This window comes from Melopsittacus undulatus, chromosome 12, assembly GCF_012275295.1.
Source record: "Melopsittacus undulatus isolate bMelUnd1 chromosome 12, bMelUnd1.mat.Z, whole genome shotgun sequence".
Classification (NCBI taxonomy): domain Eukaryota; kingdom Metazoa; phylum Chordata; class Aves; order Psittaciformes; family Psittaculidae; genus Melopsittacus; species Melopsittacus undulatus.
The window spans coordinates 10,253,690-10,271,792 of NC_047538.1; the positions used below are offsets into that span (position 1 = coordinate 10,253,690).

At 37.9% G+C, this 18,103-nt stretch overlaps 1 protein-coding gene across 1 annotated transcript in view; it reads left to right on the forward strand.

Moving 5' to 3' along the window:
* The window catches only part of MED13L (mediator complex subunit 13L), a 183,161-nt gene that overhangs the window by 86,820 nt on the left and 78,238 nt on the right, over nucleotides 1–18,103 (forward strand). The window contains exons 3-4 of the mRNA XM_005147830.3: nucleotides 253–337; nucleotides 4,934–5,017. Of these exons, the coding sequence (XP_005147887.2) occupies nucleotides 253–337; nucleotides 4,934–5,017 (169 nt within the window). The remainder of the gene's footprint in view (nucleotides 1–252; nucleotides 338–4,933; nucleotides 5,018–18,103) is intronic.

Below are 18,103 nucleotides of genomic sequence, written 5' to 3' on the forward strand. Positions count from 1 at the left end.
ATGATCATGAATTCCTTACCCCCTTACTTGAATACAGAATGCTACAAGCAAATGTGTTTGGGTTTATGCTTTTGTGTTTTCTTGTTTGGCTTCTTCAGCAAGGGAAGACCAAAGCTACTTTGGCAGTAGGTAATAGTTGAAACTGTTTCATGAAACATGCTGCTGTTGAAAACTAAACCTGTTGGAGTTGTGTTTTATACAACTGTTTGTATTTCCCTATTCTGAGCATGTTGACATTTTGTGTTTTTGTAGTGGTGGAGGAAGGACTGTGGGAGAATGGACTTTCCTATGAGTGTAGGACCCTGCTCTTCAAAGCAATTCATAATCTTCTGGAAAGGTAAGAAAAAACTCCATTGCACTCAAATATTTCATTTTGGTATTTAAAATACTGTGAGATACCTACACAGCATTTATATTTTATTGATTTTAAGCCCTGTTTTCCAAGAGGTAGAACTTTAGTGCAAGAGAGGCAGGATAGGGATGGATCTCTTAAGTTGCCGACTTTGATGATGTATCATAAAATGTGGTGCAGACTAATTCAATGCTAATACAATGAATAATGTCAGTGTATATTTCTGGTGCATTCTTGCTCAGGAGCTGTTTCAACAGCAAACAAAAGTGTTCACCTTCTTGAGATGCTTATAGAGAATATGCTTAAAGAGAATGATTGTATCTGACCTCCAACAGCTTAGATGAGGTTAAATAGTATCTTAACAGATAACATTAAATGCTTTAGTTACAGGCATGTTACGATTTAACTAAATTTGTCTACAATATTCAAGTGAAACTTAACAGTTCCTGATTCTGACAAGCCTTATGTATGCTGGAATAACTTTCTTTTGTCCTGATCATACATACACATGTATGTATCTGTGACTTGAATGCAGAGTTATTATGTGATTAGTTAATACACTTCCAACTTAATCCAGCTATCGGCTGTTAATCTTACTGAAGATTATCTTGTCCTTAGGCCTTCAGTGTATGACATTGCGTCTTCCGCTACTGCATTTTATTCCTTCTCTCTTACTTCAGGTCATCATCACCTGCATGTATTATATTTCAGGTTTATTAGGCTATTCCCACATTTTCTGCATTTATAGCAGCAACAACACACAGTGCACCTCACCTGTACCTCGTGATACATTTATTTTACAACATGGAATATTGTCTCTTTCAGAAAATAAACTAATTGTAAACCGTTTTATCTTGTCTCAGTACTGCATTTGCTTTGCTGGAGATTTACTAGTAATCATGTTTGCATTATGCTCCCGAGGCGGTGTTTCCATGAATGTTACAACTGTCCCCTTGGCTGTTACTTACCTGTCTGTATCTGCTAGCAAGTGATGTGCACAGGTACAAGGAATAGTTATTTGCTATTTCCTATCTCTTCTGCCTTTTTAGGGGATTTTTTTACATAAGCAATAGGCTGCTTAGAGCAAGTAACAATATAAAGATGAAATTTCACGTCCAGAATTTACACTGGTTGTGTTGTAGCAGTATAAAAGGGAATTTAAAGTGTTTATCAATGCGTGCTACTCAGCCAGATGACTTGAAGTATGACTCCTATCGTGAATATTTTTATTCACTGGAACTCTTTAAGCTTGTGAAGCAAACCTGTAATTATTATTTTATCTTAATAACTCAATTGAAAACAATTGCCGGGGTCAGCAGAATGGGTCTGTGCTGCTCTGACTGACAAGACTTCAGAGCCCTTCCTTTCAGCGATAGTCTTTGACTGTCAAGGTGACAGGTCACGATCAAGTTGACTGAGGATGGTGGTTTGTCAGGTATCTCCAATTAGCTACCTCATCCTTACACAGCATCACCTGGGTTAGGAAAGACCTTTAAGATCAAGTCCAACCTTTACCCTGGGGCTGCCAAGTCTTCCACTAAACCAGCGTATATAGCTGGGTTTAAGCTAATTAACTCTTTTCTTTGATTTATTTATTTATTGTTTGCCACAGCAAATCTTAGAAATGATGCTGTTAAAAACCCATTTTATCCTCTGTTTACGTAAAGCTCGATCAATAAAGAAGCCTCGAATTTCTTTTTGATCGTAGCAGAAAGTGACAGCGCTGTTGCCTGTACTTGAAATTTTGTGGGTTTTTTTAAAATTACTAATTTCCTTTTAAAAATTGTTATTTTTTATAGCTATATGCCTGAAATAGTGGAGGTTTTTTTAATCATTAATTTCCTTTTTAAAATGGTTATTTTTTATAGCTATATACCTGAAATTTTGTGGGTTTTTTTAATTATTAATTTCCTTTTTTAAATGGTCATGCTTTATAGCTATATTTTTGTTTATTGTCAGTGAAGGGCTGGTTCTCTCCTCCCGCACCCCGCCTTGCCCCCGTCACGGTCTCGTCGCTGTGACCAGCCATGGCTGTGTGCCGCTCCGCTCACACAGCGCCCGCCGCCCTCTTGAGGGACGGGAGGCAGGAGGCCGCTCGCCGCCTCGGGCCGGTCAGAACCGGCTGCAGCCGGCTCCGCCACGCAGCCGCTCTCCCGCCAGGCGGAGGAGCCGTGCCTGAGGGGGAGAGCACGAAGGAAGAGCTGCTGAGGCAGAAAGGAAATGGCGGCGGGGAGAGCTGTGGTGGAGGTGACCGCACACCCCCTACTCCTCCACATCACATCAGTGAGTGAAGGCAGGGGAGCTGTGACCAGGGAGAAGGGAAGTGTTGGGCTTCAGTTATCCCTGGGAAGGGCAAAAAAGGGTATTCAGTGTTCTGGTTTTTACCCCTCAGTACCCAAATGAGTGATCAGAAGTTTGTGTTAATTTTCAATATAGAAAATCTTAGAAATTCTGAGGGAACAATACTCAAAATATTATGGTATTATTTCATAATCATTACTGTGCCTTTATCAGGTGTACTTTTTTTCCCAGAAAATACAGAAGTGTGAGGGTTTGTGGCAGGGAAGTGCTTTAACAGCTTTCCTGTGCTGCTCGGGCAGAACACGGCACTGGGCTTGAACTGGAGAACCAAGCTGGGGAGCTCAGAGGTTTTGATGTCCTTATTTCATATGGCTAAATAGCTGCTTTTAAGCGTGTGCTCATTTGGGCTTTTGTGACCTTTTATTCAAGTTCATTGTCCAGCTTTCTCTGTGGGACAAGTTACCATTGAGTGCTTACAGAGCAAAAATAATGCCATACGGTCATGAATTGTTCACTCAGCCAAATCCTTAAGATCCATGCTTCTGCAGTCGTGTTTCCCACTTCTTATGCATTACACTTAAGCAACCTGTGATTTAGTTTAGCGTGTGAGGGTTGGCTGATTTTTAAGGCCGAGTTTACCCATTTTTTCCCTAGGAAAGCAGCATTAGTTTGAGGCAGTTAAACCTGCCATAGTGAGCCATAACGATGAGTCTGTGTGTGTGTGATGGAGGAGAGTTGATTGTATTCATTACTAGAATGGATTATTTTCTTTAGGGATCTGATATGAACTTCACAGGCTTCCTTTTGTTTGTATAAAGTGCACTGACACTGACAGGCTTTCTCTGATAGCAAGTATTTCCTAGGGAAACAGTTGCTGAAGCATGCTTCTTGTTTTCCCACCAGCACAAGAGCAGCGTCTTTAGGTCTCTGCTGGTTTAGCTTTCATACTCAGTTTAAGATCCTGGTATATTCAGCTGAGCTGGATGGTTTTCTATTTTTGCTTTAATTGAGAAAGAATTTTCTTCAGCCTAGCTTTGACTTTGGAAAACCCTGCCAAGTTTATACAGAAGAATTAGGAGCATATGAGGATCTGTGTTGTCCACTTCCTATCTATGTTCTAGGTATGCTTTTGAAGTATAGATCAGACAGTTTTTCTAAACCTTGCAGAATGTACTTTCCCAGAAGGTTTCATGTGATTTTTAATCTTGTTTTGTTTTGACTACTCTCTAGCAACTGCTATAGAAATAAACCATTGGAAAACTTTGAAGAATGGAGTAGTTCTTTATCTGAATAAAGAAATACTGATTAGACCTGTATAGGCAAAGCTCATCCATTGCTCATAATTGTAAATAAACCACTAGCAACAAAGGACCAGTTTTTCAGAATTTTGGAAACATAATATTTACCTTGCAGAAAAATATTCCTTCATAACAAATTTGTGTATGTGATCCCTTAGGCAGCATGTTCAACTGCATGTTTAATGTACAAAGCATACTTAAATTGTGTTGGCATATGGCTAGTGTGATTCATCTCTACAGGTGGACTTAGAGAGGCATCCAGCGTTCCTTAACTTGTCAGCCTAAATTGGGTATTGATCACTGCATCCTCACTGTTAGGCTTTTTCTTTTAAAGCCAGGGAATATACAGTTTCTATAAAGAAATTGTGCATTTCTGAGGGGACCACAGAAAATGGGTAGCTTACTACTCTAAATTTAGTTGTGTGGGAGGATGTTTGTTGAAGTTTTCCAAGAGAAGAAATGGTGATTATGGAAGTTTTAACACCTGAGATCATGCTGTGGATCATGTGAAAGAAAAATGGTTCATTGTTAATAATTTACTACAATTTCCTGTCATTCATCTACTATATGATTCCATACCAAAAATACAGGAATGCATATTTTTATCACAAATTCTGAGAGAAACACTGTATATAGGAAGGAATTCATTCTATGGTTTGTCTTTGTTCCCAAAGCATAGGATGATGGATCATTCAGCAAAAAGAGTAGCATGGAGCAGAAAAGATTCGGTCAGAGAAACAGGGAAAAATGCATCTGTAATGATCAGCATCAGGAACAGCCTTGCAGAATTGGACAGTGATTCTCTATGACTAGTGTGGGAAAACAGAAAGTGTCCAATTTACATGGAACCCAAAAGCCACAAAGCTGATTTCAATATGATGGAAATTCAACTGCTTAATCCCTTCAATGTACTGTCTTCAAAGACTGCTTTTAATTATGTCCAAAGACGTAACTAGTAACTGTTGTTGTAAATATTTTTTAGGTGCTTGATGGATAAAAACTTCGTGAGAATTGGAAAATGGTTCATAAGACCCTATGACAAGGATGAGAAGCCCGTTAATAAAAGGTAAGGGGATCTCTGCATCAACTATTGTTCCTATCAGTGTTGTCAGTGTTAGTACATGATGGTAACTTGATGCTGTATCTTAGTGGTATTTTTTCCACTTTTACCATGTAGCAAGTAAAATAACACACAATATTTCTGCACATCAGTAAAACATAGAAAGCAATTTACCAATTATTGCTGGTCTTACTATGATAATTTAAGATAAGAAGGTGAGGTTGGTATTTATCCCCTAACTCCACAGGAATACCACTTTTTTTTAATATCTTTTGAATACTGTCAGTGTGTTTCTGTTGTTATACACCAGAATTCCAGATAATTATAACAAATTATTTGAATTTCTGGACACTTAACCCCAATCTGACATTTAAGCAGTAAAATAACTGGTGTATAGATTTATTTATTTATTTCCTTTAAAGATGCCAGCCTTGATACACAGCTTGTACTCATTAGGCAGGATGTCAAATCAGACCTTTGTGTCTGATTAATGCGCTTCTTTTGCAGCAGGATCACCACGGAAAAGGGCTAGCTAGTCTCCACTTGCTCATTGCTATTTCCTCTCCTAGCTCTAAAGGTTACAATGTTCTCACATCTTCTGGTACTTGCATTTATAGTCATCCGCTAAGCAAGTTCTGTCAAAAATAATCTGAGTTAAGCTGAAACACAGATTTTCTAGTGGGAATCATTTTGACAGAACTGGGTTAGGAAGTGACTAAACATGCAGTTATGCTGGAAGATTTGAAGGTAATGAGCAAGTGGAGATGAAGTGGGGTGGCAACTTCTTCATCCAGCGTAGCTGCAGTCACAGTGGTATGTCTCATGGCAGCATTAGGTGCTGGTAGAAATCATTCTGTAGATAATATATACATTCTCCTTTTCATCTCTTTATCTCACTGCATTGTCTTGGAGCAGAGATGCCTTTCCTCTGTTACAAGGTAATGCTACAAACAGTTCAATGCTTCAGACTTTGTGTTAAGCAGGTGCTTCTAAACAGCAGTTACTTTGAAGATAGAATGCAGTAATTAAACACTGTTGTTTTTTTTTTCCTAAAACCAGAAAGGGGAAAAAAACTAAGCATGGGGAAATCTCTTTTTTTTCGCTACTTACTCTTTGTGGCCAAGTAGACTTACACTATGTATGTGTAACCTTTGATTTCACATCGATCTAATGGTAGGAAGCCAATGGAAGATCCAGGTTTCTCCATACCTTTCTCTATCCAAGGTATATATAACCATCTTCTCCCTGTGTGTTTTCTCTGCTGCTTTTCTGATCATGCCAAGATCTAGTTGAATTTTCTGAAAGATGAATTCCTTGAAGTGACAATAAGAAATGGTGCCTTTTCCAGCTTCTGGAAAAGGGAGACAGCTCCTTTCAGCAAAAGCTATTTGTTATATCAGTTTTACTGCAGCTTTAGTGCTCAGATTAAATGTGTTTGTGAGTCTCATGTCTGTTCTTGGTGGGTATCAATTTAAGAAGTGGATTATCTGATACAGTAGATGGTGTCTGTCAAAACCAGCAGCATTTGCTGGCATGAATTACTTCAGAATTCTTGCAGATTTTTAGGTTCTGTTCTTAGTTCTCGGTGTGTGTAACATCAAGTCAGTTGTACAGTCTCTGGGGGATAATTATGTTTGTAAATATATGCACAAACATACCTGGTCTGGAAAATGTAATAAATGAATTTGTCTTGAACTGAAATTGTATTTGAAGTATTCCTGTATATAAGACTGAGGTTTTTATTGAGAATTTTAAGGTTGAAGGGTAGACTCTTAATTTAAAGAAGATAATGTTTGTTGGTGGTTTGTGGGGGTTGTTAGCTTGTGTTTGGGGGTATTTTGAGGGTTTTTTTTACTTGTTTTTTTTTTTTTAGTAAAGTAATTGTCACTATAAATCCTACTATTTTAAAAACATTTATTTAGCTATGACATAGTTTGAGATAGTTTTCATGGGTTTTATCAGGTTGCTAATTTTTCTGCTGTAAATATTTCATTGGATTTAACTAATCTTACTGAAAGCTGATGGTAGAGGCTGCACAAGTTGACAGTAAATTCAGCTGCAGATCGTAGCAGCAAATAGTTGGAGGCTTTGGGGACTTATTTCTCCAGACATTTTTTATTTAATCTTTTAAGCTTGCTTTCTCAGTATAGCACAAAAAGGTATCTTTACATAAATGAAATTATTAACATTAATGCCATATAAATTCTTTGTGAAACTCTTGCTCTAAGCTGTGGATAAAGCAATAAGGGGTAGTTGCAGGAAGAAGAGGCCAGCTGGGAGTGTTTAGGTATTTTAGCACTGTGGGTAGTGCCTTCATAACCAAAACCAGTGATGTTTTTAAAAATAGTACCTAAACCCATGTTAATTTATAAAAACCCACAAATAAGTTGCATGTATGTACAGTGATTAGGTTCAAGTCTGGGACTGTTCTCCTTGAGTGGGGAAAGATATGGATAGATTGATCAATAGATATAGATATATATCTTCCTTCAGTGGAGGAAAAACTGAGGAGGTGGTATTGTGGCAAGGAAATGCAAATAGTTATAAATCCTGCTTTGATACTTGCGGCAAAGTTAAGTCACCTCAGACTTCCAGTGTCTCGAGTTACTAACTTCGTTTCAGGAATATACTGAAAAGTCTTGCACTGTGCGTAAATAAACAGGAAAGGAGTGAAAACTCACGTGGTGGGCTTTTGAGGTGTAAGTTCATTCATGGCCTGTGAGTTTTGTGAATGGCATTAAAGGAGAAGGACAGGGAGGTCTGTGATTTTTAGAATGAAGTCAAAGATGAAGTGGAGCATGGCAGTGGCCATGACCTAGTTACTGCTGAGGTGTGAAAAGAAGGCCTGAGAACACTGGATGACCTTCTGAGGCAGTATTAGAAACACCATGCAAGAAGAGCTTTTCAGGTCCTTTAGGGAGGAGTGAGGAACAGCAGAGGGAGTTAGACAGATCCGTGTGCTGTTTTGTTTTGCTTACAGCGTGAGCCAGATGCTTTTGACAGGAAATTTAGCACAGAATTTGTGGATTTTCTTTCCTCAGTGTCTTTAATATTATGTGTCACTTACTAAATAATTCTTCACGGTTTATTGTCCGTTGTACAGCAGTGCGTGTCTAAAATAGGTTTCAATACTGCTGCTGGAAAATGGCAAACGTGCTTTTTTATCTGCACAACTTCCTAAAGGAGATTTGTGCATTTGCAGTGTACAGAATTTGATAAAGGGCATCATAGTACCTTCCACTGTGCAGTAAAAATTCTTCACAGTCTTGTTCAGGATCAATTTCAAAGTTTTACGCATGGATTTTTCGTTTCAGAAAGCACCACCATAAAATGCTGAACATCTTACTGGTAAAAAAAATAATGGCCATCATATGCAAGAAACTTTGCTAATTATTTTAGTGATTGTTTTCTTGGCATGTAGGAGGAAACTGGGGGGAGAAAATCAGTTTGTTTGGATGTATATGGCAAACTGAACACAAGTTAAGCTGTCTTTAATTTGCTTAAATGTAAAGAACATGTAGAGAAAATGGTTTGTAGATTAAATAACTGATGGGTCATCTCTTTCTGGGAAGTCTGCTAGAGTTTTTTATTCTTAAGAAGAAAAAATATTCCAGCAGTGAAATATTTTGCAATAGATATATTTTTGTTACTAGCTGAGCAGACAGATTGCTAGGATTGGTGTCTAGATAGTCACCTTACCCTCTGTGCACTTGAAACAGTGCAGATGGAAGAGTGAAATTGCAGTTAGGCTGCAATGAAATAAGACTTTTATAATTGCAGTTTCCAAACAGATTTCTGTTTACTGCTGTCCTATAAGACAGTTGATGATAACCTTGTATGATGCAGATAGAATATAGAAATTTCTGAGTTATGAATGCATGGGCTGTATGTATTTTGGTAAGTACAGTATTGTAAGGATTCATGTTAATGCTTCCCCCCTCAGATCTCATCCCTCAACTTTTGCTGCTGTTAGAGGTCAGTCAGTATATCCATAGCTAGGTTTGCTCAATAGCTGTGTTCATTTCTTCACAAGCGTCAAAATTGAGCATTAATCAGAGCCATCAAAACCTGAAGAGGTGGACTTTTTAAGCACTACTTCTCTTTGAGAACCTGGAAATTATAATTTCCTTCAGTTCCTTGGGAGTAGTCATAGGACTTAGCCAATGAATGTCTAGATCAGGATACCAAAATTGACATTCAGCATTGTTGCAAGCAACATTTCAAACTGCATTCCCTTTCTGCATGTTAGGAACTGTGGTCAGTCAGTATCTTCATAGGAAAAGATGGAATTGGATGAGTCCTAGAGAAGAACTGCGGTTCTGTGCCAGAAGGAATTGGGAAGTTGTGGAACTTCTGAGGCTGGAGCACCTTGTCTGAATGTGATAGGTGGTTTGGTCCTGACACATGCCATTACATAGATAATGTCTTTTGGCAAATGGTAATGGGGATTTTCATCACATGATGAACATAATTCATTTGGAGCTTGGTGGTAAAACAAGTGTAAGTGATCTGTTTAAAAAGATTTGGATTTCTGAGCTGAGAAATGGTAACTGATGGTGCAATGCCTGAGTTTAAAACTGGAGGGTTTTATTTTCTGGAATTTGAGAAAAATAAGCCCTGTATTTTTTTTTTTTTAATTCTGCAAGTTTGTGTACTTATGTTTTAACCATGTTTTAAAAAATTCAATAACATAATTGTATGAGTTTGAAATTGGTATCTTGGTAGTATTATGTATGTGCAGTGTTGCCAACTAACCATCATAAATGAGGAATGAATAGGAAGGGAAATAGTAAAAATCAATCTGATTTAATTTTAAATAATGTGTGCTTATTCCTGACCCATCGAAATAATTGTGTCTGAAGTAATAAGAAATACACAGTGTATTTTTCAATAATTCTTCCTACCTCTGTAAAAATAAGCTTTTCTACTGCAGTTTAAGAAGCTTAGTTCCCAGGCAAATATTTTCCTATTTTGAGGTGTAAATTCTGTAACATCATACTCATCTTTTCTGAGTTTATTCTCAGTCTTACTTAATGGCTTCAGTAAAATCATACATGTTATAGCTGTGGTTGGTTGGACTTTTGGTGTTTGCTTTTGGGGGGTAATTTTTATGTTGTTGGGCACTTTTGTTTTTAATTGGTAATCTGGTTTGTTTTGAAGCTGCCTTAATGCTCTCCTATTCTGACATACTGGGTGCTGTACCCAATGGATAGGGTCCCCATTCATGTTTTAGCAGAAGGAATAGCTATAAAACAGATTATAAAGTATCACATGCGTGTTTCAGCAAAAGCTGGCATCATTATTATCTGTATACTTATATTCATAAATGTTTCAAGTAGTATAATTATACTCAAGTATATTAATATGGCTAATAGAATGTATTTTTGTTTTATAGATAGAAGACAGTAAAACATTATTAATAACTTTGTGTTTATTTAAGGATATAATTAAGGTGATTTGCGAAAATGCTATTCAAGGACTACTATTTTAATTATTATTATCTATGGTGGACATATGCTGCTGGTGGTCTCGGGTCACTTTGTCTCATTCCAAGAATCTTGTATGTAAAATTCTTGATTGAAAATGTTAGCACACTGTGCAGAAAAACAGCATTTTGGATTGAAGGTCTTAATATTCATGTGCTTCATTACCAGATAAGCTGCGAATTAAGGAGTGTTCTATATTCAATGGTCTGATGTCAGTATTTTCTAAAAGATTATAAGAACTCTCACAGAGCTGTAAAATTTTCATTGACTATATTAAATATATGACCCAGTTTGCATTACTTCTGCACAGCTCTACATTATGGTATGTAGCTACAGCTGTTAATTTTTTTGGCTGTCCTTCAGTAAGTGAAGCAGGAAACAGCTACCACTGAAGACATGATAATGACCCAACCTTATCATCTTCCTTTTTTGGGAGCTAGAGTGTTAAAAAGACAGTGGCAAAGCAACCCCAGGCACCGATTCTTCAGATTCCTTGACTCTTACCAATCAAGCTAATGTCCTGTGCACAGCAGAAGGGCTCTCTGTGTGGGGTCATCTCTAGGATATCACTGGAGCAGCGCTTCTAGTCTGCTGCATATACCCACTTGAGCTAATTCAGTGATGCTGTGGAGTATCTTACACAGCTGTTTGCTGAGTGCATGGAACTGAGCCGGACAGCTAAGATAAACCATAAAGGATGTTGGTAGATGTCCTGTTAGCTGTTCTGTCCTCTGATACTTTTGTTGGTAGACATGAGTTTTAAATTCCTTCTTTGAAAGTATACCTTTGTTTTGGTAACAGAAGTTCTATTATCGCAATGACCTCTCTCTGTGGATGCAGCATTATCTCAAAATGGGTCTCCTGCTGGTGTCTATGTGTCCCTGGCAGCCACAGTGTAGATGGTGGGTCCCTCATGTCATACTGAAATTTCAAAAGGTGGGCAGGATGGTGTGAGTAGGAGGGTATGCAGCAGAATTGGCCTGGCGGAATCTTGTGAAAGTGTGTTTGTAAGCTCCAGTTATTTGGCTTCTAGTGAGCTTCCACACAGAAACTATTGACCAACATCTACCAATTTGAAATGAATTGTTAGAATTTTTATCCCTTTCTGTCTTGAGAAAGAAAAAGACCATCTGCCCACTGCCTTTTAAAGCACTATTCCTGTTCTGTACTTGAGCCAGCAGAAATATTCAAGGTGCTGTCACAGAGCTACTCAAAGCTTTCATGAGTTTGTCATTTGTGAGAAGCCTGAGACTTTGCATTGCCTTTTTACTTCTGAAATACTCTGAAGCTATCTGTTTTCAGTGTATAACTGCCATTTCCTTGTAGGAACTTGGGGAAGCCAGGATATAGGGGATATGTACTGGTATATGTGTATCTCCATGTGCAGCCAGTCACACATTCAGGTCTCCTCCTTCCCCATTTTGGGGGATATAAGGGCATATATTGTTGTGGATTCTAGTTTATAATGCAAATCAGTTACTGCCATTATTTTGAAGTAAATGATCTTTTTTCTGATTTAATAAATGTAAATGAGCAAATACATGAAGCTGCTCTTGTCATCTTTAACTTCAGGACTTTGTAAAACCTTCTTTTGCAGTTACTATTTGCTGACAACATTTATGTTATATACAAATATTTGTATGCCTAAGGTTACTGGAATGTCTACATATATTCAAAATATTTACATTATTTAATGTCATTTCAGACATGACATTTTTTTAGACTTCTGTAACTGTTTAAAAATACAGTTATTTAAACAGTTTAAATATTTTGAACTGGGGTTACACAGATGGCAAATAGCTCAAGAACATCAGAGTTGTGTATTTCTGTTGTCCATTTATTTTCTTTGTGCCTTACTTTTATTTCTGTAGTTTAGAAGTGAGTTAGTATCTTCATTAAGTGGTTTTGGATACACTTGTGTCAGGCACTTGAACTCCAATAATGACATAGGAAGCCTGCTTTAATCAGGACTTGGTGACCAATTAGTGAAGTCCTGCTAATGTTTAAGCTCCTTTTCTCATTATACACTCGTTATTGGCACTGTATATAAAGGATAAACTAAGTGCCCTGATGTGCTGTTAATTAGATTTGTCAGGACTCCCAGTTGCACTGTCTGCCAAACACAAGTGTTGTCACTTACTGTATCAGGAATGGATTGACTTGAGGGCTTTTGTAGATATTTAGAGGACCTTAGATTTGAATACTTATGTTGCAACTGTAATTGTAGTTGCAGCTATAGCTCTGCTTATTGAACTGCAAGAGCCATAAATGAGACAGCAGCTTTCTTGAATTTCTGAAAATCAGCCTGGGTTCTGTGCTTAAACAGATGTAAAATCCTAGTAGGCAGTGTGTAGCCTTCTGAGTTCTGCAAAAACAGAACTATAGGATTTGTTTTCAGTCCTGCTCAAAAATAAGTGCACTTCCTCATATTCCCAGATAAAATTGGTGCCTAAAGCCAAAAATATCTTAAATCCTTCTCCAAAAATAGAAAACTTCAGTTAAAAGCAATTCCAATTAATTTCAGTCAACAGTAATACCTTTTTCATTTATTTTCCTGACACCTTTATTCCTTTTTAAAATAACTTCATCTTGAAATGCAACTCTCAGAGTAGAGTTATCTGGGTTATTGCCTCTGAAAGTCTGTTTTTCAAGACTTACATCCACTTAAAAAAATTTTTCTAACCATTATTGCCTGAAGACTCAGACTAAAATTAAATTGTGGTGCAGTGTTTGATTATTGGGTTGTGGGTTTTTTTTCCCCTTTTAGCCAATATGGAACTGTTTCATTCTGTTTTTTCTGTCTGCTATTACAACTTTTCAAGCATTAATGCTAATTGTAACTGGCAGAAATCACAATTCAGACTCTTTTCTCCTTTCTGTCCCCTTCTTTCCCCATCTTTATCTTCCTCTCAATCTGATTGGGTTGCACATACTGTAGTGAGTTCTCTGGAACACGAGCTGCAGCAGTGTGCCAGGACAGTTCTGTGCAGCTCAGTAGTCTATAGAACAAGTACTTTAAAGCATTGCAAAATACTGTCATCTTTGTGCAATCCCACACTATCCGTTAGGCATTGTGCAATCAGGTGCTTGTCTAAGAAATCATCAGATGATGTGATGATATAAATGGACTGTTCTGTGAGTAATATATCAAACAAGTTATGGAAATGCTTATTATTAAAATATAATTGGCTGGGCCATGTGTAAAGTTGAAGAGAAAACTGAATTAGTCTTGTGAATGCTTTTAAGTGTTTTGGCTTATTAAGTTTTCAGATTTAGTATAAAAACAGTTTTAAACAAGCTTGGTTTTGGTATTAATTTATTACTAGTTTAGAAGATAGCAAACTTGAACACTTTATATATCCTGTATGGTGTAAATAATGCCATATAACTCATTTATTCTGTGTAAGACTAGTAAGGTAAACCTATGTTCTTCCTTTTAATAATGATGTAGTGAGCTGTAGGCCATCCTTTTCATGAACATTGCTGAGGACCAGTCTGGTGTTGTACAGTAATTACAGAGTGGATCTCTGAGCTTTGATTTACTTGGCAACTGAGTAAAGCAGAGCAAGTTCTAAAGTATGGCTCCAGTCCATTTTGAAAGTACAAAAGTATAATATGTGCTGAGGTTTCCAGGGTACTTCTCTTCACCTTAATCCTTTCTATTTGCTTCTGAGGGTTTTTTCTTTTCTCCTACATAATCATTGTAACTGAACTCTATTTTAAGCTCAGTAATATTTATATTCAAACCTGTCTATAATGGGAGGAGCTGCAGTTAGAACAGTTATGCTTCGTGATACAAAATGTATAGACTTTGATTATTCAAGTGTATTAAGAAGCCACTGCTTTTTATTCTTCGGTGCTTTCTCTGTATTGTAGCAAGAAGTATTGACTGGTAGACTGGTTGTGAGGCGCTGGCACAGGTTGCCCAGAGAAGCTGTGGCTGCCCCGTCCCTGGCAGTGTTCAAGGCCAGGTTGGACACAGGGGCTTGGAGCAAGCTCCTCTAGTGGAAGGTGTCCCTGCCCATGGCAGGGATTGGAACTGGATGAGCTTTAAAGGTCCCTTCCAACTCAAACTAGGATGTGATTCTGTGACTTCTCATCTTTGAAAAATCTCATGTTTGAAAATGTCTAGCTTTTTCATTGAGTGAGGCAGGATGTGGTCTAAGCTGGAGGCAGGGTGAAAAGCACATGTGGAGCAGGTCATTTCTCAATCACAAGTGCTGGGCAACTTTCAAGTGTTCCTGGTTTGACAGAGAAGTGACTTTATGCACTTGAGAAGTTGAGAAATCCTGGACAGGTGAGCAAACACTGGGTCCAAGTTTTGAAAAAGAGAACTGGACGCACTTGCGGTGTTTGGGTCCGAGCTGAGTAGGTTCCCTCCAGGTTGGATATATCCACTTACATAGCACTCTTGCTTCTGGCTTACAGTGTAGGCAGTCATCTCTTTCACACTGATCATAGCAGATATTATCTTTATGTTTTCTTTCTGAAAAGTCAGTAAATAATAAAAATACATGTGATAAATGAGACTGAATTTAGTCTCTCTAGACTTTACCCTGACAATACAACTAAGACCGAGTAATTAATTACTACGGAGTAAACCTGTTTTCCAGGTGCTCAGTACCAGCTCATCTCCAAGTATGGACAAACTCATCTTCTCTCCCAATAATATGCTACATACTGCCATCTACTGACATGACGTTTTGTCATTGCAACAGGGGATGATGGATCGTGGCTTTCCCCTGTGGTAAAATGTGTGGTCCATGCTGCTGTGCTGTATTTACACCTCTGCAGATTTGTCATTACATTACTTGCATGTGGATACTCTTCTTCAGGATTTATTGTGCTACTTTTGGATTAGCTTATAGCCATTACAAAGAATTTGTGTGAAACTGCTTCAGTCAGTTTTTTGGTCAGGGTTCCTCACCCCAGGGTGTTGCAGGTAAAGTGTACTCTGATCTTAAATCACTCCTGTGGCCAAGGCTTTGATCGTTGGTGGTCTGTAAGAAAAAATCCCAATCATTCCTCATGCATCACTGGGTTTAATGGTATCTGTGTGAACCTCTTCTGTCTGTGACTTTCAAGATACTTTCTTCCTACATGAGTAGACTTCCCCCTTTTCTCTCCACACTTTCTTTTTGGCTTGTTGTTCAAGTTTTCTGTGGATTCCTGAGAGCCGGTCCAGATTTGGACTGAAAAGCAGTTTCCTTCAGGTATCTTGTGTCACGATTGCCATCTTTAAGTCAGCAATGCATTACTAGATGCCAGAATATTTGGGGAAATTGAAATTTGCATGAACAGCAATTGTCCTCTCCTGATTTTCTATAAGCCTCTCCATTCCATGAGATATGGAAGCCACCACCTTGTAGGTAGCCATATGAATCATTCAAGGACTTTGAAAATATGGTCTCATGATTCATAAGATTAATGTGTCAGTTTCCCAAAGGCCACTCTGGCTGCAGCCTGAACAGGACTGTAAGGAGAAGAATCTTAGGACAAGGTAGGTGATTATTCAGGGGTAGGGTGAATTTCCAACTAGAGAAGGGGATTTTCTGTCATCTGTGAGGAAAGCAAGATGCAAAAACTGCTTGGGGAGATCTCCTCTTTCTTTAATCTCACCATATTACCAGTTGTTAGCAACATGGGAGCTGCAAGTGTGTTTTGGAGGATGATGTCAGTGCATTTAATTATATAATTTCCATCTGTTGATCTGAAGGAAGAACATGAAATATCTTTCTTTCCTTTTTGAAGGCTTCAACAGCCTAATGTGTGGAATTGGGTGTCTAATGTATGGAATTACCTTTTAACTAGTCTTTAGATTACATGGAAACATTGTGTGTGTGCACACAGTGTTGTTTAAACCACGTGATGATCTGATGTTTTGAAGAACAGTTTCTTAGCACAGAGGCATACAGTGGAATTACTTATTGTACCACCCAGGTCCTAGAAAAAAAAATTATTTAGAAAGGAGGGAAAATGTTGCCTGAAGAGTTTCAGATCCTGTCTGCTCTGGACACAGCCATGAGACAGATAATGGCATTTAACCAGGTAAGATAAAAAGCAGTGTAGCATAGTCACTGTGGATGTTGCACAAAGCTGTCTGCTATTATGTGCTTCTAGTTTTTCAAGAGAAAAATATCCAGATACTCCTCTTAAATAATTCCTTAACTTAAAAATTGTCTTCAGGAGTGGTCAAAAGTGGAGCAGCTTTGGGAAGTTGCTAAGGTCATGCCAAGAACACAGTTATTTTTCTGTACACTTGGTCAGCTTCCTGCTGAGTTTGGCAATACAACTTGACATATTTTTGTGTTTAACAACTGTTGATGAATTTTTCTTTTGTGAGTTTAATTGAGTTTGAACCCACACTGAATTTTAGCATGCACAAATGCTATGGTAATTAATACCATAGCTCATCTATGCAGTGGGTGGAAAAAAGTCTGGGGCTTTTGTTTTAGTTTTTCATTCATTAGTGTACTGGTAGGTCTTTTACTTCCTGTATGAAGGAGAGAATGTAACTGTCTATATCCTTTTTTGTCTTAATCCTTTTGGGTTTAGCACACATCTGCTCTCTCCCTGTTTAGTTCATCTCCTTCACAGTGAAGACTCCTTAAGTCTTTAGCTGTTCTCTGTATGGAAACCATTCCATATTTCTTCCCTTTCTTCTTACCTCCTTGTGCATCTCTTCCTTCTACCATCATTGCTTGAGGTGGAGGAGATTCAGAATAGCACCTGGTTATATGCAAATACTTAATGTGTTTCTAGGCTGTTGCAATCATATCTTTTGTTCTTCATCCTTTTCCAAATTCTGAACATTGCTGTGGTTTCTGTTTGGGATTTTTTTGTTATTTCTGAACTGGTGTACCTCTGTAGAAATGTTTCAAGAACTTCTTTCCTGGCTAGTAATATCTTGTTCAAAGCCGGAATTCCTAATCAACAAGTATAATTTGTTTGGTTTTAGTTCATCCTCCTGTACCTTTTCTGTATGTTTATCTATATTGAATTTTGTTTGTGGGTTTTGTTGTTTGGGTTTTCCCCCTCGTCTAGTCACTAACTTTTGTGGCGTTGCACTGCAGTTCTTTGCCTTGAGTTCTGGTTTTCATGTGTTTTCAGTATCACAGAAGTAGCAGAATTTGCTGTCGTGCTCTTCACACTCTTCCTCTGAATGTCATTATTTAGCCTTAATAATGGTGATATTTCTTCTAATTTGAAGTTAAGTCAAGGACTGTCTCAACACTGGGAAGAAATCGAAGGAGGCCAAGTGATCTCAGAAGAGGTACTTAAGTAGTTGTAGTGTTTGTATAAATGAGAACACTGAAAGAACTAATCTACCCCCATAGACCTGTTTGATACAGTTTAATCCAAACCTGTAGGATCTTTATTAATCATAAAAATCAGTAGAGAAATAAATACCTTCCAGGTAGAAGTCACCATAGAAAAGAATCTTTTAAATTAAAGAATTAAGTACTGTAAAACTGTTGATTGAGAAATTCTGCTCTCCAGTGGCTGTAATTACCCATTCCCCCCCCAGATATCACAATTTTATTTACAGGACATAACACTAATACTGTTAATGGGACTAAATCTCTCTTCTAGTGAATGACACAAA